Here is a 24,720-nt window from a genome sequence, read left to right as displayed (position 1 = left end):
GTGCATTTATTTTCATTCATCATCAAGTGCGTAAGTTCCTTTTTGTTTCATCAGTCTGGCAACCTGCGTCTGAGGAGGAGGGGCCGGGTGAAAAAAGGTATGAAAGTCATCATCAGAATACTCCATCTGCCATCAGACGTGCAATCTGGGTTGCAGATGGAGTATTCTGATGATGTCTTTCATACCTTTTATGGACCTTGACACTGTTATTTACTTGGCAGTCTATGGGACAGTCACAGGCCTCCTGGTTTTCATCCACAATATCTTAAATTGTGTTCTGAAGATGGACAAAGCTTTTTACAGGTTTGGAACGACATGGGTGTAAGTGATTAATGACAAAATTTTCATTTTGGGATGGAGTATCCCTTTAAAGTCCACGTGAACCGGAAGTTGCTGCCGACTTTATTTCAGTATAGTGACGTATTTCCAGCTGAAATGAAATACTGAATAGAGGGCATGTTTATGTTTGCACTTTTCCTCTCTCTGTCTCTCACTCATAGCAATCTAATGGTTGGAGGGGTGGGTTTAAGGATATTCTGCCCAAGCCGTCAAACTGATGTCATCAGAAAAGGAATGCCATTCCAGAGCGGAAGTAAATGTTCAGATTTTGATAAAAGATTACGAAGACAAACAATTATTTTTAAGCGGATTAACTTGCACAGATTAATTGTTTACATCAAGACTAGCAATGTGCGCTAGTAAAGTAAAATAAAGTCAATTTTGATTTTATGTGGACTTTAAGCTAGGTTGACAGAGAGAAATAGAGCACAGCAGGCTATAGTTCACATTTCACACCATTAACCTGTTCAGACTCAAATGTATGCTGTATGTTTTCACTTAATTAAAGAGAACTGGTTCATTAGAGACTTCAGACCCTTCTTTGCTCTCTTCTTTTGTGCAGTTTTGATCCTCACCATTTTATAATAATAAATCAGCTCCTCCTGCTTTCACATCTCCCAGTTTCCATTTCAGAATCTGAAAACTATTATACTTTTCTAAAAGTCTAATATTACTACAGTACGTGAGTTGGTGATTTGCTATAGACCAACATTGACAATAGACAAGTATCCTCTTTATAAATATTATCAAAAGTGAGAATGATTAACCTGAACAGCTCTTACAGAGTTGAGTCTCCAGCGCCACAGATGGCGATAATGAATCATATTTTTTCCTGAGCACCGACACCGGTAAAGAAGGATTCAGCACAGGGAAATAAACAGCGACTGTTTACTGCTCACAATGATGGAGGATGAAGAATTAGAGTTAGTGGAAGATTTGGAGGCGATATTACACCTTACTCCAGAAGTGCAGCTGGCTATTGAGCAGGTAACTGATGAACTGGCGTTGTGACTGTTTTTAATGCAGTGTCAGAGAGAGCATACAAGCTGTCAGCTGTTGTCTTCTGCAGAGATGCTAATAGCCAGTTTGATACATCTCCATTAATGCTCACAGTTTCACTCACGTCTGGTTTCATGTTAAGTGTTAGTTTACGTGGATAGCTGTTGTCAAAACTGACTTCAGGTTTAAAACACCAGCAAACGCAAATTTGTCATTGCTAGCTTGTTATTTGAAGGCAGGTGTCAAGACACACCTTGACACCTCCAGGGTTTTCTACATGTAAAAGATGAATAAAATAAAGAATTTGGACTGCAATGCAATTTAAGAATCGTAAGATGGACTACTGTTAGTTTGTAACGTTAGTATAAAATGCTAAGAAAATTTAGCTTATGTTTATACCGATGATCCAAGGGCTTGCTGATAGCCTAGAAATATTAAAAACCCTTGAAATGGTCAACATACAGTAGTTTTATCTCTAAAAGAGTTCTTGCGTGAACAAATTTATCTAGTTAAACAACTGACTATTGGTCCACGAATGCATCCTATTGTAAGTAGAAATACTCTGAAATCCATTAATTAAGAAGCAGATATGTATGGCAGCAGGCCAAAAAACAAAACAAAAAAACCCGTCCTTAGTACAGTGAGGAAAAAGTATGTGATTAAACCATCAACATTGCACGTGCAGAATTGCTTAATAATAGAATGGTTAGTCAAGCCATATTCATTCTACTATCTCCACTGAGTCCAGCATTAGATCAGTAATAAAGCTGGATCTCTTGATCTATTTGTTAAGGTGCCACCTGAACAGACTGCAGTGTAGAAAAGCATTTTGGTCACTTCAGAATCGCAGAACATCTTTAGATACCTTGTGGCCACCTGGTCCTCATTCAGTAGAGCCTGCTTTTCTCGTCTTGGCTATATCGTATGCTATCTGCTCATTTGTTTTAGGTTTTCCCCAGCCAAGACCCTTTGGATCGAGCCGACTTCAATGCTGTTGAATACATTAATACATTGTTTCCAACAGAACAGGTGAGTCTGAATTAGAATTCTTGAGCAATGGTCAACATGATGCATGTATGTCTTAATTCAAAACCTTTTTGTGTATTTAAGCAGCATTATACTATTATATACTGTTAGCACTGATAGTACAAATAATTAATAAATAAAATTTAACGCCTGTGTTTAGGTCACCCGTATTAATGCAAGTGACCAATAATTGCTTGACATTACTGCAGAAATTCTCTTCTATTGAATGTTCATATTTTTTGCCACTAGAGGGCATTATGCTCTCCAAGCATGAAGAAGTGACAGTTAAGATGCTGATTATTAAAAGAGATTAAATTAAAGAATCTTGATTTTTATTATTATTTATTTATTTTTGTAGTCTTTGGCGAATATAGATGAAGTGGTGAATAACATTCGACTTAAAATCAGGTGAGTTTTTAATATTTAGACCCTGACATGGTCTGCATTAATATATAGAGGTTCTTTAGGTTTTCAGTAATTCAATTGGTATTGTAAATACTTCTTTTAATCAGACGGTTGGATGACAACATCAGGACAGTAGTGAGGGGACAGACTAATGTGGGGCAAGATGGCAGACAGGTGAGTACTTTGCTTACACATTCATAATGTCATCAACATTATTATGGTCATGCAGAATATGTGCTTTATAAGTACTAATAAACAGCCGATATGTTATTAATACCAGTAGGCATTTTGATAAGCAACTAGTTAATAGTGAGAATTGGTCCCTATGCAAAAGTGTTACCGACTTTCTTTCTTTTGTGGAACACAAAAGAAGATATTTTGGAGGACATTTCTGATTTTGTTCATACAATGAAGGTCAAACAACATCGGTCCCCACTGACTTTCATTGTGTGGACAAAAAAAAACCTACATTTTAAAAATACGTTCTATTACACTCCACAGAAGAAAGAAAGTCATACAGGTTTGGAATAACATAAGAATGAATAAACAGTGATAGAGTTTTCAATTTTGGGCAAACTGTATGTGTTTTTGTTCTCTGTTATCAAATCATTGTAGTGGTTTAAGCAGCTTAGGAACGTTCCTCGTGGTGAACCACTCTGTCCACAGCTGCTCTTGACATCATGGTTGTCTTGTGCATCTCTTCCGTCTCACATCTCTGGAAGTGACCAAGGCTCTTCAGAGTCCCATGTGCTGTCTCTTCCTGGAAGGGAAGGCGCACTTTACTCTGAATTTCCCTGTTCTCAGCAGCAATTCCATTCCACATTGTGGTTTAGTGTCCTGCTATTTCTTGGACCAGGCTGGAAATGTTGATTCAACACAGATCCGTTCTTAATCAAAGCAGCAGGCTGAGGTGAAATGCGACCCCTTTATTGAGATGTAGAAAGGCAGCGTGGTTTAGACCTGCGAACCAGTGGGTTCTGCTGTTCTTGAATTACCCAGCATGCACCGCTAGTGGAATTTGGTTGTGTCTGAATGGATCGCCGTAAACACTGGGCCACGAGTCTCATGGCCCGTAACCTTCGGAGTTGTTTCCACAGAGCAGAGGAAAAATCCTTTCAGCAGATGGAGCGGCGGGGAAGTGTGGATTACACATGTAGCTCGAGGCTGGGAGTGATGGTGGAGACAGAGAGAGAGAGGACTGGAAAGACCCGCTGCAGCTTCTTTTTTCTTTTTTGTTTAGTCTGTGCAGTATTTATCAGTGAGATGGAGACATCCGTGTCTGGAACGGGATCCCAGGGGTCCGCTTGATGACATTTCTAGCTGTGTGGAGGAGGTGGACGGATGTGTTTGTCTTAACTGAGTATTTTCACGTTCTCCCCTGTGGTACAGAAAATGCTAAAGTTAGAATTGGTCATTGGGCGTCTTATTTGGGACTGAGTCAGGGCTCTTTGAAGTTTGGAGGAAGGGCCGAAGGGCCTGATAAATAGTATCTGAGACCGTCACAACACAGATGTTCACCCAGTTTAAAGACCCAAACTCCTCTCTTGTATTGTTATTGTATGCCTGCTGTGTAGATCCTAGTCGTTTTTATATCATTAAAATTGTTATTTTTATACTTTTCATTTTTATTTTATAAGGTTTTCGCAGGTCTTAAAAGGTCTTAAAATCAGAGCAAAGTGTCTTATCTTTTTCAGTATTTTTGTCTTTTTTTCAATACAAATATTTAAACATTCCTAAAAAAAAAAAAGCTTCTTAGCTTTTTAAGCTTTTTGTTTTACTCATAAACTCACTACATTTTCAGAAATTTCTCCGAAAATGAAAACGAGAGCGTGAAACTAGAAAAAACAAATACTGAGGAAAATTCTCTTTTTTGCAAAAAGATAATAACATACTCTAGTGGTTGGAAGCTATTAAACTGTTTGGTTTTGTAATAAGTGGCTAAAGAATTAAAAATTTATAAACTTAATAAAAAAGAAATTTAAATCTTAAAGAAACTGTTGAAAGTTTGAAGTGCTGTTAGTACAACCCATTGCCTGTTCTCTAGACATTTATATTTAGAGAACATATTGATGTATTATGTTCCCTTCGATTTCTTCCTTAACATTTTTTGGCTTAGTATTAAAATCTTAATTTTACCTTCATAAAACCTACTGAAACGCAGGTTTAAATTTTTGTTTTGTTTTGTTTTGTCATTTATTAGTAGTAGTTTTTTAATGTCTATGTAGTGTTAATTAATTTTATTTCAGCTTTAATTTGAGTTATTTTAGTGCATCTAGTAAAGTTAAACAAAATGAAAATGAGTAAACTAGCTGAAATAATTAGAATTTTGAAAAAAATGTAAAGTTTCTGTTTATTTTATTTCAAGTAATGGTTTTTATGGTTTTCTCTGATGTGGATTTAGTACAATAATTAGCTGGTCACCACACTTTGTTCTGTTTACTAGGAAAAAATATACTTAGTGTCTTTGCCCAACTTTTCCAAACAACATTTTTTGTGGTTCTTATCAGAACAATTAAAGTGTGTGGAAAGTACTATTCTAGACTGTTGTTAACTGACAACAACGTATTTGGAAATATTTTCTGAATTGGAAAAGCAGTTGACAATGTGGGGAAACTTGTTGGATGTGTGATATCATTCATATAGGAAAGTCAACAGTGGGCCAAAGCATTTGGTGCATATTAATTGTGGACAACCCAAGCTTTGCCTTCCTCTTTGTCTCATGCAGGGTTTGTGCTATTATACATTATTTTCCTCAATGCTGCAGAAAGTTCCCTATAAATGTTTGCCATGTTGTTGTTCCCAGATGGAGCATTCAGATGAGAGGTTTATAGCTGTCAGGGAGCCAGTTGGGATCAGGATGTCTCATGTATTTTTTGGCATCTGGAGCTGCTTATTAGGAATGCCGAGAACGAGCCTCCCAAAGAATGTAGTATAAATATTTAATCTAAACAGGGGATGGAAAGTTTACTGCATGTGTGGTTTTCTATCAGTCGTTATAGACCAATCCCTGTCTGTTCCTTTGGAGTTGTTTTAGTCATTTCTTAAAATAAAAAAAATATTTGTTTTATTAATTTAATGCCTAGGTTTTTTAACCCTCTATTGCAAACATTATAAAAGCAGAGTGGAGTAATAAAGTTGACTTTAATAATGGATAATATAAAAAAACATGATAGCTGCAACAGCTACACACCTTTTCAAAAAGTTTTTTAAAAACCAGGAGTTTGAGGCAAAGCCAGTAATACCTGGCCTTTAAATAAAGTGTGACCAAAATAGCCATTTTATCATTACCCAACATGCTAATATCTTGCAAAACAATGAGAAGTGTAGCTCTGAGCCAGGTGTTTTTCTTCATAATATTTTCAGCATTTTACGAAATAATTACCGAAAATGTATGTGTGGAACGCTGTACATGATTGACGACAAAATCACTGAGGAAATAATCACACAGTCTCATTCCTGCCTGTCAGCATCTATTAAACTGTCCTAATGATCAACACGTTTCTTTTTCAACACTTCTACATTTTCTTCAACACTACAGGGAAATGAAGCAGGCATCCCAGCATCCATGTCGTCCTATAGTCCGTGGCCTGCCTTAACCATCTGGGGGGAAAACATCCTGAAACTGCAAATAGAGTCCACATGCGTAGCAGCTGCTCTCCTTCCTGCCAGATCCAAATAAACCTCTTTCTCATTCTCCTGGTCAGCAGTATAACAAGGAAACCCAGGGACTGTCCTCCAACAAGCAGTCCATCTTTCTAACCTTCAGAAATCAGTTCTGGATGCACTACAACAACGTGGCCCCTTTAAACTAGATGCATCCCAGTTAACACCTGGGCTCTAGTTTTGCTTCTTATTCTGAGCTGTTAAAGTCAACACTGCAATTTGAAGAATCCTTTCATAGAAAGGAGGATGCATTGCTGTTAACACAGTGTATGTGTGTGTGTGTGTGTGTGTGGCTCAAAGTATCTCTGTGTTTTGAGGAGGCTTGTAAAAGTGGTAAATTCCAGGGGGCAGCTGGTGCCGGCTGTTAGCATTCCATTTGCCTGTGAAGGAGCGAGGCAAAAGACACGGCCAAACTCTCTCTGCTCTCAGCCCAGGCACGTCTCTCTAAATACACTGGCAATGGCCAGTATTCCCACTCATCCAGTGCTGCAGCTGCTCTTGAAGGAAGTAGTAATTATGCATTGTCAGATTCCAAACACTTGCCGTGTGGCTGCAGTGGGAGGTGCATTTGAGTGGCCAGGAAGATCAGATCCCATCAGGGCCGAGCCAGGAGCCTTGTGATGTGGTGGCATCAGGTGGAGCAACATGTGGAAGGGCCAACATTGCAGCTGCTGTAGCCTAGGCCTGCAAGAATGTAAAGTTAAAACTGGTTTCCTCAAGCCGTGCGGTTTGTTCCCCACCCTGGTGAAGTGTGGAGATCTTCCTGCTAAAAATAATATAGTGGCTGGAAGGTCAGGAGGCCAGGAAGGACGCATGTTCATTAAAACATCATTCAGCCTGTATTTAATATAAAATATGAGTTCATTATTAATTGCTTTTGATGTGGCTGGAAAGATTTAGATTGAGTGTCTGTTTTTCTAATCACCTAGTTTGAAAGCGATGAAACCAGCCCAACACAAACTCAGCTCAAGCCAGTGAACTTCAGGTTGCTGTTTCACAGAAAACAGCGAACTGACAGCGAGCTGTAAGAAAACACTACCGCGGTGCTGTATGGGTCATCTTAGATCTTTTGTCTTCTCTTCCAGGCACTGGAGGAGGCCCAGAAAGCCATCCAGCAACTCTTTGGCAAAATCAAAGACATCAAAGACAAAGCGGAGAAATCGGAGCAAATGGTGAGTAAAAATAAGCCCTCCAGACAGGAACCTAGTCATTTAAGGCCTGAAAGTCGACCCAGAGTAAATAGCCATTCACCACCCACCCACCCTAACAGGCTGGGTAACCGAGGCACAAGAAACTGTGACATCCTGTGGTTTTTGTCCACAGTGCTCTTTTTGAGCCCAAGGTAATGCACTGGCCATCTGTGAATGTAATGCAGTGCAGATCAGAGGAAGGCAGGAGAACAATAGCAAAGCTCTATCCCTGTGTCTTCAATATGGCGAAGCGATATAAAGAAGGGATGCATGATATGTTGCCACCATTTGGGTTATTGGCTTATATTAAAATGTTTTTAGTATTGAATAAATATTAATAATAAATAGGTTTTCGTATTGAATTAATAGTTATTGACATGTGCATGTTTATTTCCTCTAGTTTCACATTTAGATTGCCTTTGCCATCATATATAATAACTGTTCTTGATAAATATAATCTTAAGCAAATCTCAAAATGAATCTCCATTTTACACTGTATATTACTGTGATGCTTACATTAACTTGTAACATTTAAAATAGTTGAAATGGTTTAAAATGTCTTATAGAATCTTTTATATTGGCCATTTATTAGTACTTTTTAATTAAATGATAATATAATAATACACTGTTCAAAAGTTTGGGGGTCAGTATGATAAATAATACTTTTATTAAGCAAGGATGCATTAAATTGATCAAAAAGACCATAAATACATTTAAATGTTACAAAAGATTTCGGTTTCAAATTAATGCTTTCTTTTAAATCTTATATTCTTCATAGACTCCATAAATATCAGCACAATTGTTTTCATCGTTGATAGTACTAAGAAATGTTTCTTAAGCATGAAATCAGCATATCAAAAATGATTTCTGAAGGATAATGTGCCTGGAGTAATGGCTGCTGCAAATTCAGCTTTGACATAACAAAAATAAATGACATTTTAAATATTTTATATTAAAATAGAAAACAGTGATTTTAAATTTTAACAATAATAATTGCAGTCTTTGTAAGCATGAGAGACTTTTTTTCATAAAAATTAAAAACCTTACTAACCCCAAATTTTTGATTGGTATTATATAATATAATTTAATATCATATAATAAATACAATCATAATATAATAAGTATCAGCCAAAATTTAAATATCTGTTTATCTCTAATGTATCTAAAAATGTGCTTTAGGTGAAAGAGATCACACGTGACATCAAGCAGCTGGACCACGCAAAGCGTCACCTGACCACCTCTATAACCACCCTCAATCACCTGCACATGCTGGCTGGCGGTGTGGACTCCCTTGAGTATGTTTATTCAAGATCCCTTCTCCCATGATCAGTCCGTTTGCTCAGTGTGCTAAAAGCTTGTCTCGTTGCACCAGAGCTATGACTCGAAAAAGGCAGTATGGAGAGGTGGCCAATCTCCTTCAGGGTGTAGTCAACGTCCTTGAGCACTTCCAGAAGTACATGGGCATCCCCCAAATACGCCAGCTCTCAGAGAGGTAAGGACACAAGCCTCCCTCGCACACTGTTTATTTGACTAAATCATGGTGCTGAGAGTCTGTAGATCCTGTTTATGTTTACTGAAGATGCAGCACAGGAAGGAAATTTGCTTCACAGTGTCTCATTATTTACTTTTCCCCCCAGCTCTTTGTTTTTGGCCTTTCCCAGAGGTGGTGCTCTCTCTGGTTTGGGTGGTGCAGTCCATGTCCCCTACAGGCTTGGAGACAAGACCGTTTGTTAGGAAAGAAACGAGGCTCCGGTCTCTACGATTCTGCACTTCCCTTTGCTTGTTTATGTTGGATGCTCTGATAAAGCTGTTGTTTCATAAGCAGATGGCAAGGAAGTGTGTGTTTGATGTGGAAAAAACGATTCCCCTGATTGTTCCAGGTTCTAAATGTTTCTCTGGAAAAGCATGCATCCGTGGTTCCTTTTCAGTGCCCCTGTAGTCAGGTTTACCCCTTTGGTTCATAAGACCTCTCACAGATGGACCTCATATGTTAAACGCTGTCATGAGTGATGATGAGAGTTTGTTTGGTTGAGTGTGCATTTGTACGTCAAGCGAATCCAGTGTTTTGTTAAAACAGCATTTAAGTTTGCCAAAGTACATCAGTGGTTTCTGACCGCTGCATGACTCTCGGTTTTTTCTCGTCTGTTTCTTTTGTGGTGTAGAAAGAGATTATATTTGATGAGGGTGGAGATTGTGCCTAGGAATTTACAATGTAAATAATATTAGCCCCCCTTTGGTGCCATGTTGTTTTGAACCACACAAGCTTACCACATATGAAATCTTGAGGAAATTCTTGTGACTTCTAATTGGATTTTTGTGATGCTTAATATTAGTGCATGCCAAATATGGAGAAACTGAGATGCTTTCGTTCTGAGCCCGACTGTCCCTAAATGGAGATGTCTGGTTGGTTTCGAGGAGTGGCAGAGATGTTTGATCGGGGCAGCAGCTGAGGGATGTGCTGCGGTTCAGACAGTGTCGAGGTCTTAATGGAGCTGGTGAGAGAGCAAATTGGCAGCCATGTGCCACGTTGAAGACTGGTGTCTGACTGGCAAGCGCATGTGTCTCCATCTCTCTCTTTCACTCGCTCTCCCTCTAAGTATCTTGTTTATTTTGGATGGCACTTGTGTTGAGTCTGCTTGCGACAGCAAATAATCCTGAAATGAAAAGAGCATCTTCTAATCATCAAGCAGTGGTTCATCCAAACCCTTTTGATGGGATTGGGCTTGCTTTACACTGCCTCTTAGATCTCTGAGACTTTGGTCCAAAGTACAATTTGGCCTTATTAGTTAATACAATTTGAATTTGCATCTGTTTTCTTACAAGTAGCTGTTATTATTTCTGACTCTGTTGCATTTATTTTCCCAGTGCCAGTTGTTCTAAGAGTTGCCATCATTTAAAGAGATCTAGTTAGTAGGTTAGCTGTTCCCTATAGAGACTGGTACATAGGGATAGACTATGATTAGGGATGTCAAAAAACTGGTATTTAGTTTTTAGTTGAATGTAAAAAAGATGTGGTAAATATACCAGTTTTTCTACAGTACATGCTGGCATGTCTTGGTTCAAATTGCCTGTTTTGATAAAGTAAATGCAGTTGGTTTGTGAATGTAAACATGAAAAAACTAAATGTTTCTCAAAATATGGGGTCTGTGCATTAGGCCTTACAGTGTGAATGTAATAGGCCTGCCATTGTCATTAATATTAAGCAAACAATATCTACAAGAAAAGGAGAAAGCTGCCATTAATTTATTGTATTCATTGCTCAGTCTTAATTTTCATTTCTCAGTCTCATTGTGAATGAGTGTTAACATTAATGCTTACTTGGGTAAACATATTTAGAAATACTGAAATTTCATTGTTAAACATTTAATGAAATGTGTGTGTGTGTTTTTTTTTTATTTTATATTTAATTTCTTAATTTAGTTAGTGTGTTCAGTAGTAGCCTATATATGTTAATGCAGAGTATATTTGTTCTAATGGAATTGGTATGAAGTATTGTAAAATTTCACTTGTACTGCTCTAGATTCCAACATTTTGGTATCATAAATTTATTGCTTTTAAAACTCATTGGACACCACCAGGTGTCTTGTAAACACTCACACATCTGTTTTGCTCCTCCTCAGAGTTAAAGCTGCACAGAGTGAGCTTGGCACGCAGATACTGGCTGACTTCGAAGAGACTTTTCCTGCCCAGGGGTCAAAGGTACAGATGCAGCGCTCTGATGAAAAGATTATAAGTAATCACCTCTCAGTATTACTGCATACTAAGACTCTGTATCATTCCTGTGACACATTTAATTTGATATTTACAGAAGTCTGGAGGTCCTAGCAATGTTCTCAGAGATGCCTGCTTGGTGGCGAATGTCCTGGATCCTCGGATTAAGCAGGAGATCATCAAAAAGTTCATCAGGCAGCACCTTTCAGAATACATGGTGCTCTTTCAAGAAAACCAGGATGTAAGTGAAACCTTGTGTGTACTGTACATGCTGAAATTTTGTTATACTATCTCACTTACGGTCTGTGTTCTGTTTGTCCTGAGTACAGGTGGCGTGGCTCGACAAGATAGATCGGCGCTATGCGTGGATCAAGCGTCAGCTTGTGGACTATGAAGAGAAGTATGGGCGAATGTTCCCGGAGGAGTGGTGCATGACCGAACGCATCGCTGTAGAGTTCTGTCATATCACCAGGTACTGATCAAACACCTCACATTAATGCTGCATTCACATAATGTTGACCTGTGATAACTGTTGATGTCATTAGTCCGATTTCCATCCACATTTTTATGCAAATATTGAGAGATAGAATGTTGGCTATAAATAAAATTATTCATGTTTATTCAGATTTTTCATGTAAGAAATTCACAACTTAACTAGAATAACTAGAACTGATCTTATAATTACATTCTATAAAACCTTTGATTTATGTGATGTTGAATAAAAACATCCAACATGTTTTTTTTTTTAACTAAAGATAGTTACACTTCTGTTCAACTCTGAGTGCAGTAAGTTTTTTTTTGTCTGAAAGAAATTTATACTATAGTAATTGTAATAATATTTCTGTAATACAGTATTACTGTTTTTATTGGAGTTTAGATCGAATATATGCATCCTTGGTTAGTATAAGAGACTTCTATCAAAACATTTAAAATGACTATATCTGTGTACATTATATATTGTAATTGTATTTTATTATTATTATTACTTTTATATACTTAATCCTCTCATTTGTATTGAAGTGTATATTGCTAGCGCTACATTTAAAAAAATTCTCTACCGGTAATTTTTATGTTCGTCAGAGTTTGAAAAAAGGGAATACTGAGTTCTAGCATTTTTAGTGATTATGCATTTTGCTGTCTTCAATAACAAAGCCAGACATGGCTACATTTTGGCGTAATGAGTGCTGCCATAGAAACAAATCATTTTTGAGTCTGTAGACATGAGCAGTTCTTGTAATTACGGTAATTCTGACATGATTTGAGTGTAGCATAAATCCTCATTATCTCCATTACCCCATAGAGAAAATACACCTGGGGTTTACATGTGCATTTAGTGGTTAGCTTGGAAGACTAGACATTAGGCAGCACACAAATATGGCATGATTTAGCGAAAGACATAATTCTGCGCAATATGACATGAATGATTAGATGGAAAGGAACTGGTTACATGTCTGGGATTTCAGTAGTGGTATTGACAGTCTAAAGTAGGCTATGTGTGTGTATGTGTGTTGTCTATAGTCGAATTCCTCTCAAGAGAGTCATTACAAAACCCTCAGTGCCTGGAAAGAACGTTTGAGGTCCGCTGTAATCCCATCTAATACATTTCTCTTTTTTGACAAAGCTTTATGTAAGAATGGATATACCACACCACCATCTTCTCCCTCCATAGGCTTATTTTCTCACAAAACGATTCTTTTTCAAGCTGACAGTAACTGGATCTTGTCTTTTGAATACAACACTGATCCACTGTGGTTTCCTTGAACAGCCAAACCAGGCATCTGCACACACTGGCCTATAAAAGCATTGACCTGAAGACTTAGTCCTAGTTGGCACATTAGGTTTCGCTCACAACCTTGTCTATGTCTGTGTTTCGTTTGCTCATCAGAACCGAGCTGGCCAAGCTGATGCGAAACCGTGCCAGGGAGATCGAGGTCAAGCTTTTGCTCTTCGCTATTCAGAGGACCACCAATTTCGAGGGACTGCTGGCTAAGCGCTTCTCAGGCTACACCTTAAACGACGGGCCTGCGGTGAGGCCATGCTTGCCTGTTTGCAGGCGAACACTAAAGGATTTTACTGGGGCCTGAACATACTGGTAATCTGGCTCTTGTGTGATGTTTGTCTACGTTTCCTTTGCTTTCTCAGCAGAAAAAACCTGAGATGCCTTTAGAACCAACAAACCCCTTTTTGGAAGATGAGGACAGTGGACCAGAAAAGGATGAAGATTTGGATAGAGTGAGGCTGCTTATCTTTATTTGCACTCTGTTATGCAGGAATGATCACATTTGTACCATATGCAGTCTACTCCACCCATCGTCTGATAGAAACTGATACCGCATTTGGTGCCATTCCAACATGCAATTTATATTTCTTTCTAATTTAGTTGGATTTGACTCACATCTGAACTTTGACGTGTTATGAAAACATTTAAGGCATCATGTGTTTACAAGTCTTTATTTGCTGTCTATTTATCAAACTCTTTTTAACGTATACTTTAATATAACAGCTTGACTTTGGCTCAGTTATTGCATACTTATTTCCTTTTATCTTCAAACTGGCAATGATGTTCTCAGTATCAGGTGTTGTAAGAACATTTCTGATGATTTGGGTTCCTCAGAAGTTCACCGTTATCACTGTGGTGTTTCGCAATAGAATTTCCTTCCACTTTCTCCATTATACTGGTGCCACTGTAGCAGATGTTAGGGTTATTATCGTTAAGTAAAACTAAAACCAGAAAAAGCATTTCCATTACTTGAAATGAAATAAACATAAATGGAAATAAAATTAAATAAACAAAAAATATACATACATTAGAAAAAATAAATATATATATATCTTTTTCATCTTATTTTTGTTTAACTTAAAAAAAAAAAAACTAAAACTATGCAAAACTAAAACTGATGAATACGTATTAATTTATTAATTAAATGTCTATATATAAAACTATATTTAAACAAAGCAAAATAACATTTAATAAAAACAACAACATTATTTTAAAATGAAACAATATTTAAATAAAATTAAAAAAAATTAAACTATAAAACTTTAAAACAACATTCAATAAATAAATTAAATTAAAAATATATCATACTAAAATAACAATGGCACACATTCCTGATTAAGAAATATTTTGCTGTTTACAGCCAAAGAAGCCGAAGGCTCCAGACAACCCCTTCCACGGCATTGTGTCAAAGTGCTTTGAGCCTCATCTCTACGTTTACATCGAGTCGCAGGATAAGTGAGTGGAATGTCCTTTAACATTGCACTCAATCATATCAAATGAGTCACACAGTAAGAAGTCCATTCATTTCAGGGTCATTTAAGGGTCCTCTTCACCAACCCCCATTTTTGATTCGCTTGGTGTGTGATCTTCCCTTTCTTGTACCCCCCTTTTTAGTAGTTCCCTTGTCTGACTCTCTCCGCCTCACCACTGAGGCAAAAATGGTTCCCATTAGCCATTAACCACACATGCTGCATACAGCCTGAAAACAGCAGCTGATTTCTTTCTTTACTTGTCTTTTCTCATTATTTACCGCTTGTTTTGCTGCTTACCCTCTCTCTAAACCCACGAGGCTACCAAGCAAAGGGCTTTTTGTACAGGCCCTTCTCTGGCCCATGTAACACTCTGTTGGCACTGCCTAAAGCAGAATGACCTTTCTGTCAACAATGGCTTGCATTATACCAGTTCACACTGACCTGCCTGGCATGAGAGTGTCCACATTCTTCTCTTGGGGTTAGCATCGATCTGATTACTCAGTGCTGAGAGAGATGGCCTATTTACTGACCTGACAATACATTGCTGTTCAAAGCCAGTTTAACACATTGAGATTGCAGTCATAGTTAGATGTGGCATTAGCTTTCACTTTGTTTTTTAAATATTTTTGCAAATTTGACAATGCTAAAGTTTTTATTTTATTAAATTTTTTTGCATCTTTTTTTATTTAGAAATTTTTCTTTCTTTCTTTCTTTCTTTCTTTCTTTCTTTCTTTCTTTCTTTCTTTCTTTGTTTTTCAAATTAGTTTTAATGTTGAAACTAAGCAGTACTGAACACATTCAAAACATCTAGACAACTTAAAAAACAACTTAACCCATCCAGGTGTCTTTGATAATAAAAAAAAATAAAAACATGACCACAGATGTAAAAATTTTTTTATAAAATGTCCAATTAAATTCTTTTTTTTTTTTACGTTCTGTGTAATATTTTTTTCTTCTTCTTCATGTTTAAATCCATTTCACAGAATTAGGCAGATTTTACCTCTAATAGTGCAGGAAATTCTGATAAAGTCTGCAAATTCCGTCTGGGCCTACTATCATTTATCCTTTTGTTTTCTGTCTTAGAAATCTTGGCGAGCTGATCGACCGTTTTGTTGCTGATTTCCGGGCACAGGGTCCCCCTAAATCAGGTACAGATGAGGGAGGCGCTGTGCTCCCCAGCTGTGCAGATCTCTTTGTGTACTACAAGAAGTGTATGGTCCAGTGCTCACAATTGAGCACCGGAGAGCCCATGATTGCTCTGACCACGATCTTCCAGAAGTATCTACGCGAGTATGCCTGGAAGATCCTCTCTGGGAACCTACCAAAGTGAGTCGAGCCACCTGACTGGTCCTTTTTTCTGTCTTTCCCCCTTTTTGATAGTTAAAGTTTAATCCTCCTAGTCACTGGGGCTTTTATTTGGCGTGTTATGCTGTGGTGATGCTGGAGAGGAGAGCGAGTGGTCGTTTCTGTGTGGTCGCATTTGTGGGGTTTCTCTCTGCCGCTCTTCAAAGGAAGAAAAATCTCCACCCGTCGCCTTGTGTGGTTTACCCCGTATTGTCTTTGGGAGTTTCAAAAAAGATCTTTGTTTTGGAGAAGCTGTCTTGTGGTTTCCATGCAGTCTTTCTTGTGTTTCTTTTAGTGGGAGGGCCGGAGGGTTGAGTTAGGGTGTTTTGGTAACTATGTTTGTGCATGTTTGTATGCAGGACCAGCACCAATAGTGGTGGTCTAACCATCAGCAGCCTGCTGAAGGAGAAGGAGGGATCAGAAGTGGCCAAGTTCACAATGGAAGAGTTGTGTCTTATTTGCAGCATCTTAAGCACAGCCGAATACTGCCTGGCTACCACACAACAGGTCACCCACCACACATGCTTCATTCACATGGTACAAATGAATAGGTTTTTTAATGATGCAATTGTCCTATATCATGTCCACAGCTGGAGGAGAAGCTCAAGGAGAAGGTGGACAAGACCCTAATGGAGAGAATCAATTTAACTGGGGAGATGGACACCTTTAGCACGTAAATAGGTCACACTAATTGACCCTCAATGCTAGAGGGTCAGACCACCACTATTGGTGCTGGTCCTGCATACAAACATGCACAAACATAGTTACCAAAACACCCTAACTCAACCCTCATTTGCCCAACGAAATTAACTACTAGTAGTTAAGTAATTTTCCCATGAATCTCTCTGTTTGGCAGGGTTATCTCAAACAGTATCCAGCTCTTGGTTCAGGACCTGGATGTTGCATGTGATCCGGCCCTCACAGCTATGAGCAAGGTACTATATCAGAACCAAAACAGTTATCCAACGATAATAAAGTTTTTATAGCTTCATTTATTATACCTGCTGATATTAGATATTTCATTGAGATTCTAATTTCCCAGATTTTTTAGTTTTAAATTACATTTGCTTTTAATTGTTATTTATTATTGCTAATAATTAAATAACACTGTTGAATGTAATTTTTAGCAAATCTCAAAATGATTATTCATTTCCATATTCTATTTTAGAATGTTGTGATGCCTAAATGATTATTTAAAAATAAAAGAGACAAAATAATACAAATAATTTTGATATCGGCTGTTTATCGATTATCGGCCATAACATGAAAACAATTTGGCTTATCAGTATCAGGCAGAATTTTTTGTCATTTATTTTTATATTTTCAGCTTTTATTTTAATTTCAGCTTAAGTTTCAGTAAGTTTGCTATGTGCTTTTCTAATTTTTATTAGTTTTTTATGATTCTATTTAGCTTTAATGTTTATTTTAGTTTACAGGTACGTTTAATAATTTTAGCGCGTCAATATAATATATATATTTTTTTATTATTTCTTATTCTAGTTTCCAGTGTTTTCATTTTGTTTTTCATATAATATTTATATTTCTTTTTATTTCAACTTATTTCAGTTTTAGTTTTAGTTCACAGTAACGTTTGAGAGTGTCTTCAGGATTTATACTAGCCTTGAAGTTGACTTTGTGTGTGTTTGTACAGATGCCATGGCAGAGTGTGGAACATGTGGGAGACCAAAGCCCATATGTGACCTCTGTAATCATGCACATCAAACAAAATGTGCCCATCATAAGAGACAACCTGGCCTCCACCCGGAAATACTTCACCCAGTTCTGCATTAAGTTCACCAAGTCAGTACCGCAGCCACTCACTAATCAGTGCAACAAAAGCTCTTTCATAACACAGCATTTGTTAAACTCCTACTTACTGTTTTATATTTATCCATTCGTTTCAGCTCCTTCATTCCAAAGTTCATCAACCACCTGTTCAGGTGTAAGCCAATCAGCATGGTTGGAGCAGAGCAGGTAGCTAGAGATTCAGACACTGGGATTTTTGGGTTTCATGGACCTTCAGAACACATGACCTTATTTTCTTTCTTCTGAACAGTTACTCCTGGACACACATTCCCTCAAGACCGTTCTTCTAGACCTCCCTTCTATTGGCTCTCAGGTGGTCCGTAAAGCCCCGGCCAGCTACACCAAAATAGTGGTTAAAGGAATGACTCGAGCGGAGATGATCCTCAAGGTGGGAACCTTACGTTCATTCACAGCCATTAAACATTTGAGAACTGGCTCACCCGATTCTGTTTTAAACGGGCCTCCCCGATGAGAAGCTCAATACAGGAAAGTCTTTAATGATCAGCTGCTCATAAAGCTCTGCATGGTGCAGCACTCGGTTGGAGTTATTTACTAAGCTGTGTGAGTCTGGTTTAATGAGCTCTCTCTGAGAGACAGGAAGTGCTCACATGCTTTGGATTTCCTGCCTGCAGCCTTTAGCCGTCCACAGTTTAAAAATCCTCACTCATACAGTAGATCTACTTATATGTGCATATAGACTTGTAACATACAGAGGGGTTCAGACCTGTCCACTTTTTTATAATGTTTTTTACGTTCACTACAAATTAGATTAAAAAGCTATAATATTAAGATATAAATGTTGATTTGAAATTTAATTTGTCATGATCACAACTGTTTGTTGTCCCCCTTTTTGCTTTATTGACAGCAGCATTCAAGCTGCATAAAATGTTTTTCATATGCGATTTGTTTGTTCAGACCAATGTGGAAAAAAAGGCAGATGGGATAAATGAAAATGCAGTTTCACTCTCTGACAGTAGGTGGCGCTAAAGCAGGAAAACCCTGGTTACCCTGGTACACAAAACACTGTGCACCTTTCTGTTTTTGAAACCTGTGTGTCATGGAGAAAAAGTAAATTTACAACTTTATAACAGTATTTACAACTTTTCAAACAGCTGTTCTAATTTTAGATTTTTTCCCAATGACGTTTATCAAACAAAACCAAATACAATAGTACAAAGACAACAAAGATGTTTCGGACTTCTCCTCTACAATTCCTTGTCAGTTAGTGAAACAGTCTGTTCGTAGTCTTAGTTTTGTGTGACAGCAGTGTCTCCAGGCACAAGACCAAAAGGGTGAATCGTATTGATTGGTCATTTTTCTACACAAAGCGATGGAAAAGAGGTGAGAACACCTTTCCATACAAATCTGTTGCATAGATGGCGTGCATATGTTCATGTCTGTCTGAATAGATGCATTGACATCCATTTAGTCAAATTAAAATATTTATTGCACCAGATTTTTGCAACAAACATTCATCTGAAGCCCTGTTTCCACTGCAGGAACTTTCCCCAGGAACTAGGGACTTTGGGCTGGTACTTGGTGTGTTTCCACTGCAGGAACCAGGTTCCGTGTAAAAATTTGCCCCTCAGAAAGTCCCTGCTCGCGAGGTAGCACTTTTTCAAACGTCCGGAATTTTCAGTGCTGTGAATTAGGTGCTGAACATGCTGATTGGTTGAGTTCGCACAACATTATATTTCAACCACCGTTTATTTGCATATATTATTTTTTTCCCCGATTTTGGAGACGTGAGCTCCATGTGATCAGCGGGAAGTCAGTGCTCATGTTTCCCGATGAGAGGAGCCTCAACTTGGCTAGTCCGTCTGACATTCGCTGCTGGCTCTGGTGTGTCTGTAGTGGTTAAACATAAGATATAATTCGTTTTGGGTAAATCTAACAGGTAATCTTTGCTCTTTATTATTCTATGAATCTATTAATATGTTAAAATAAAAATGAAAAGAGGCAATACTGTTTGATATAATATTTTGTTTCATTGTAATGCATGTACGTTCCCTGAACTACATTCTGCTGCTACTGTATTAATATGTTTAAATGAAAACAAAAAGAGGCAGTGGTGTTTGATATCATATTTCATCTAAATACAGTAAAGGGAAATTGCAGTAGCTAAGGCGAGCTGAATGACGTTATCAAGTACACTGCTGTTCTATTTGCAGAATTACCGGACTTGCATTGCCCCGTCCGCGGGAGTTTACACTTCTAAGCTGAACTTGTGAAGTCCGAAACTACTGAGGGTGCAAGTCCGAAATTTACGTACTTGGTATTGAGAAATGCGTGCAGACCTACTGTACGTCACCAGACTATTCTTCACGGTACTTTAGACCATGATGCAAACACAGACAGCAACAGGTCTGGTGGGAAAAAAAAAGTTTTCTGGGACAAATTGTTCCATGTAATTTTGGTGGAAAAGCGGCTTTAGTGTGAACAGGACTTAAACCCCTTTTAAGATAAAAAAAAAAAATTGTCATCCAAAAAGTGCAGGGATGAATATTATTTTTAAAACTTGGGGTGAATGATCATGATTTTTCACCCAATTACGCATCTAGTTTTCATAAATGGTCTTGGAAGGCTGTCAAATTTAGTTTTGAACCTTAGAGTATGTCTACATGAATTCAGAAACACAAGAAAACTAAAGTCATGTTTTCCATGAAATGTCCCCTTTAATATTATAAGACAGGTGTTCTGGTTGGATGTCTGAGCTATCAAATACAACAGGAGGAATGGATGGCTTGTGCATTGGTGGATCTTCCACCCCCTGATCTCCAGACCCACCATCTTCTCCCTGACCCCTATCTCCAGCCCTACACATGCTCCACAGGCTTTTATTAGGCTCTCCAGGGCCTTCCTGCTTCTGGTCTTTTAACTGCCTGGAATTCAGCCTTAATCCTCCTAATGCTCATACTGGGTTCAGCTCTAATTGTGCAAGATCATGCAAAGATCATTTAAAAAGGACGAAAAACACTATTAAAAAAAACATGGACCACTTTGGAAAGTCTTAAAGAAATAGATTGTGCTCTTAATGCCAGAGTCCAGTATCAACAATGAAACAAATTTGATTAAATTGTGCTGATTGTAGTTCTCTTAGGAAATGATATTACTCTGTAAACACTTTCGAAGAAAGTCAAACCTGAATCCTTTTTAAAGTTTCTATCAAGAGCAACTTTATATAGTTTTATTGTTTTATAGTATTTCAACTTGAAAATAGCTAAGAAAGCTGGACTGGCTTTAAAAAAACGAATCAACTTAAAGGTATAGTTTCCCCAAAAATTAAAATTCTATCTTCAGTTATTCACCCTCACGTTTTTCCAAACCCATTAGATTTTTATCCAGCTTCGAAACACAAATGAAGATATTTTTAATGCCACAAATAAGGCTATTTACTTGATGGTCAAGAACAAACCTAATTGGTTCTCACAGATGCTCAAAATGTACTTGAGGACACAGAAGAACAAATGACTTTGGTTCTCATGTATCGTGCAAGCATATTTCAGCTTCCGTTTACTATATTCGATGAGCTCTATGTATGCGTGTTGATCAATACTTTTATGTGAATAAAAGGCTACATTAATTTGGATTCATTAGTAAACTTTAATTGGTGGAACAGGAAACGTCTCAGGTTTCCTTAAAATATATTCATTTGTGTTTCAAAGATGAAAGAAATTCTAATGGGTGAGTAATTGATTTAAGGTGAACTATCCCTTTGTACTTTGTACCTCTCTAAATAAGCCCTCATTGATCTGACCACAACTTCAGCAGCCAAATTTGACCATACAAGTCAAATTTGATGAACACATGCCCAGTGGCCATTCATGGACACTTGAAGGTCTGCTTAAGAAACCCAGCCTTGATCTTGACCTGCATACGATGGGTCTTTAAAATCTGTTTAGTATTTAATGATTGACTTTATTGGGCCCCAGTCGCCTCTCAGGTAATTACTTCCATCTTCATCAGCATTTTGCTCTGCGGTTCCTGGAAGAGCCATTCATACTTCAATACACTCCTTAACATCAAGGCTTCTGCTGCCATGTGGCCAAACAAATCAGCATGGGTTATTTTTTGTGTTCGGATTAGTAGAACAATAGCACAGCTGTTTGCCACCTCAGTCTTGCTTTGTCATCGTTGTTTTTTAATTGTTGCTGAATTACATCAGTGAAGTGTGACACCCGTTAAGCGGTTTATGGGTAAAATCGGACCTTCGTTGCTGGTGGTGGCTTGGCTGTCCAGATGACGCTCATTACAGGGTAAACGTGCAGAGTAATCTGTTAAAGATGTCTTCACTTTTTCTCTCTTTCCTTGGCTGGGAACGGGTTCCTGCCCATCCTAAGGCCCAAACCTCAGAGAGATGTGAAGCTGAAGGAGGCAGCGTGAGCCAAGCATGCTGCTGCTGCTGCTGCCTGTGAGACGTGGCTGTTTTCCACAGTCTTCTCATTTGCCTGTCTCACTCCTACCCCCCCATTGTGGCTCTTTTGGAAATGAACGGAAAGGCAGACTTTCTCCCCCTCCTCTCGTTTTCTCTGTTCTTTCTTTCTTTCTCATTTACAAGGTAACTACAACAAGCCTCCTCAAGGCTTTTCCTTGGCCTGTCTCCAGGATGGTCGCTAAGTAAATCACTCTGTGGTAAGGAAGGAACGTTCAGAATTCAAGACCATCCGAAGTGTTCCATGTCCCACTTTGCTTTGACTCTTATCCGCATATCCTGGCTTATGCCTTCGGGTACTGAGAGTAAAAGGAAAAGAAAGAATAATGGGTATTGTATAAAGGGAAATGTTGCACAGGATGCTGATTAAAATAGCCCCCCATCCCCCGCCCCACCCCACCCCCTGTCTTATCTGTTAGCCATATGTTCTTCTGCCCTCTTACAAATCTAAATAGTTGCAAGATATACAGTTAAATATTTTTTTCCCCCTCCCACCCTTGGAGGGAAAAGAAATGGATTCACAATGCAGGCCTGTACCCCATTTAACCTCTTTTTACTGCTCAATTGAGATTCTCATTATACCCCACAAAAAATTACCGGTGAGGCTAATTCAGCTTCATTCAAGCATAGAGTAATTACGCTGTTAAAAATAGACCGGTTTTTGTCTTCGTTTAGCGTTTTATCTATCAGATCACTGTGTTTTGTTGTCTCCTGTTCCCAGAGCGGTGGGTCTCACGTGGTAATGTTTCATTTTTGAGAGTTTGGAGAACCCCGCTGGAGTTTAGCTGACTTGTTTCTTCTCACCTCTCAGGTGGTCATGGCCCCTCACGAGCCATCCTTGGTCTTTGTGGACAACTACATCAAGCTCCTTGCTGACAGCAATCCTGAGACATTCCAGAAGATTCTAGATATGAAGGTGAGTCTGTTTTATTTGCATCAGGGATATCATCCTATTTCACGAGATCACACCATATATATATATATATATATATATATATATATATATATATATATATATATATATAATGTACGTACGTACGGTACGTACATACACATACACACACACACACATACATGTATCTAAGATCTCAAGAGCTATATATATACTGTATATTCATATTTATATATGATTTTTATTATACATATATATTACAATGATTTGACAGCACTGATTTGACAGTATATATATATATATATATATATATATATATATATATATATACACACACACACACACACACACACACACACACACACACACACACACACACACACACACACACACACACACACACACACACACACTACTATTCAAAATATTCAGAATTTTTTTTTTTCAATTTAAAATTACTCTGAATATAGTTGTATATATGTTTCTGTTTGAATATATGTTAAAAACTGAATTTATTTCTGTGATGCAAAGCTGAATTCTCAGCATCATTACTCCAGTCTTCAGTGTCACATCATCCTTCAGAAATCATTCTAATTTTGATTTACTGCTCAAGAAGCATAATCAGTGTTGGAAAGTTTCAGTATTTTTGATAAATACAGTTCAAAAGAACAACATTTAGCATAAATAGAAAGCTTTTGTAACATTATACATATATTTACCAGCACTTTGGATTAATTTAATGCATCTTTGCTGAATAAAAGTATTAATTTCTTTCCAAAAAAAGAAAGAAAAACTCCTCCTTGACCCTGAACTTTTGAACGCTGATGTATAATGTTACAAAAGCTTTCCATTTCAGATAAATGATACAGTATTAAAATACTGTGATTTAGAATTATGGTGAATAAACTATATGTCCAATTTGTGAGCAGATCATTCTTGATTTGGGTCAGGTCTAATCGATTCACTGAAGAATCAAAATGACTTTTAAAAACACCTTATCCAATTATCACAAATTATTGAAAAGATCATTGAAATTCATTGGTCAAAAGGTTTCCCTCTCAATCTGTAGGGTCTGAAACGGAGTGAGCAGAGCACCATGCTGGAGCTGTTCAGACAGAGGGTGCCTATTCCACCATCAGGGTCAGATGGTGGCCCATCATTGACCTTCAGTGCCCCCACCCCTGAACAAGAATCTTCCCGTATCCGCAAACTGGAAAAGCTCATCAAAAAGAGGATTCAGTAAATCAGAAGGAACTTTATTCCCATCAATATACTAATGTGAGCGCTCTGTCTGGATATTCAGTATGGCCTGACAACATGTCTCCACTCCAGTTTTAACATGCTGAAAATGGTGAGTAAATAGTACTGCTATGTCTTCTGTATGTATTTATGTTCTCTGACAGATCATGGTTTAACTTTGTGGCTTTTATGACTTGCATTACTATGAGCCGTATAATTCAAGTCCTTTCCTGAACCTCAACACATTACTGGCATGTATGAGTCATTTTGCCATACCCCCCTCCCCTTTTTCCTCCACTTTACAACACTAATACCCACAGTGTCATTTACTTTGCACATTTCTCTGAAATATGCTTGCACTTAAAGCAAATCAGAGGGCAGTGTGGCTCAGAAAAGTAACCTGCTGCTATTCTGGCACAAAG

At 37.9% G+C, this 24,720-nt stretch overlaps 1 protein-coding gene across 4 annotated transcripts in view; it reads left to right on the top strand.

Annotated features, from left to right (window-relative positions):
* The first annotated feature begins 1,160 nt into the window (after positions 1-1,160).
* Positions 1,161-24,720, top strand: part of LOC109060355 (VPS53 subunit of GARP complex) — a 29,251-nt gene continuing 5,691 nt past the window's right edge. For 2 of the 4 annotated variants that reach the window (XR_006156569.1, XR_006156568.1), the window contains exons 1-22: positions 1,162-1,326; positions 2,287-2,367; positions 2,723-2,772; positions 2,877-2,943; positions 7,518-7,604; positions 8,802-8,917; positions 8,995-9,114; positions 11,243-11,321; positions 11,431-11,574; positions 11,663-11,805; positions 13,219-13,360; positions 13,476-13,565; positions 14,474-14,568; positions 15,669-15,911; positions 16,289-16,436; positions 16,520-16,602; positions 16,786-16,864; positions 17,581-17,729; positions 17,834-17,903; positions 17,986-18,123; positions 22,979-23,083; positions 24,129-24,410. Coding sequence is in view for 2 of the 4 variants with exons in the window: in XM_042739560.1 (XP_042595494.1) it covers positions 1,240-1,326; positions 2,287-2,367; positions 2,723-2,772; positions 2,877-2,943; positions 7,518-7,604; positions 8,802-8,917; positions 8,995-9,114; positions 11,243-11,321; positions 11,431-11,574; positions 11,663-11,805; positions 13,219-13,360; positions 13,476-13,565; positions 14,474-14,568; positions 15,669-15,911; positions 16,289-16,436; positions 16,520-16,602; positions 16,786-16,864; positions 17,581-17,729; positions 17,834-17,903; positions 17,986-18,123; positions 22,979-23,083; positions 24,129-24,302 (2,490 nt within the window). In the remaining 2 variants the exon portion in view is untranslated. Of the gene's footprint in view, positions 1,327-2,286; positions 2,368-2,722; positions 2,773-2,876; positions 2,944-7,517; positions 7,605-8,801; positions 8,918-8,994; positions 9,115-11,242; positions 11,322-11,430; positions 11,575-11,662; positions 11,806-13,218; positions 13,361-13,475; positions 13,566-14,473; positions 14,569-15,668; positions 15,912-16,288; positions 16,437-16,519; positions 16,603-16,785; positions 16,865-17,580; positions 17,730-17,833; positions 17,904-17,985; positions 18,124-22,978; positions 23,084-24,128 lie in introns of all 4 variants that reach the window. The other 2 variants (XM_042739561.1, XM_042739560.1) reach the window with 2 other exon arrangements.

The sequence above is a fragment of the Cyprinus carpio genome, chromosome B15 (genome assembly GCF_018340385.1).
Source record: "Cyprinus carpio isolate SPL01 chromosome B15, ASM1834038v1, whole genome shotgun sequence".
In the NCBI taxonomy this organism is placed as follows: domain Eukaryota; kingdom Metazoa; phylum Chordata; class Actinopteri; order Cypriniformes; family Cyprinidae; genus Cyprinus; species Cyprinus carpio.
Note: the sequence above shows the minus strand (reverse complement) of the source record. Positions and strands in the feature narration are given on the sequence as shown.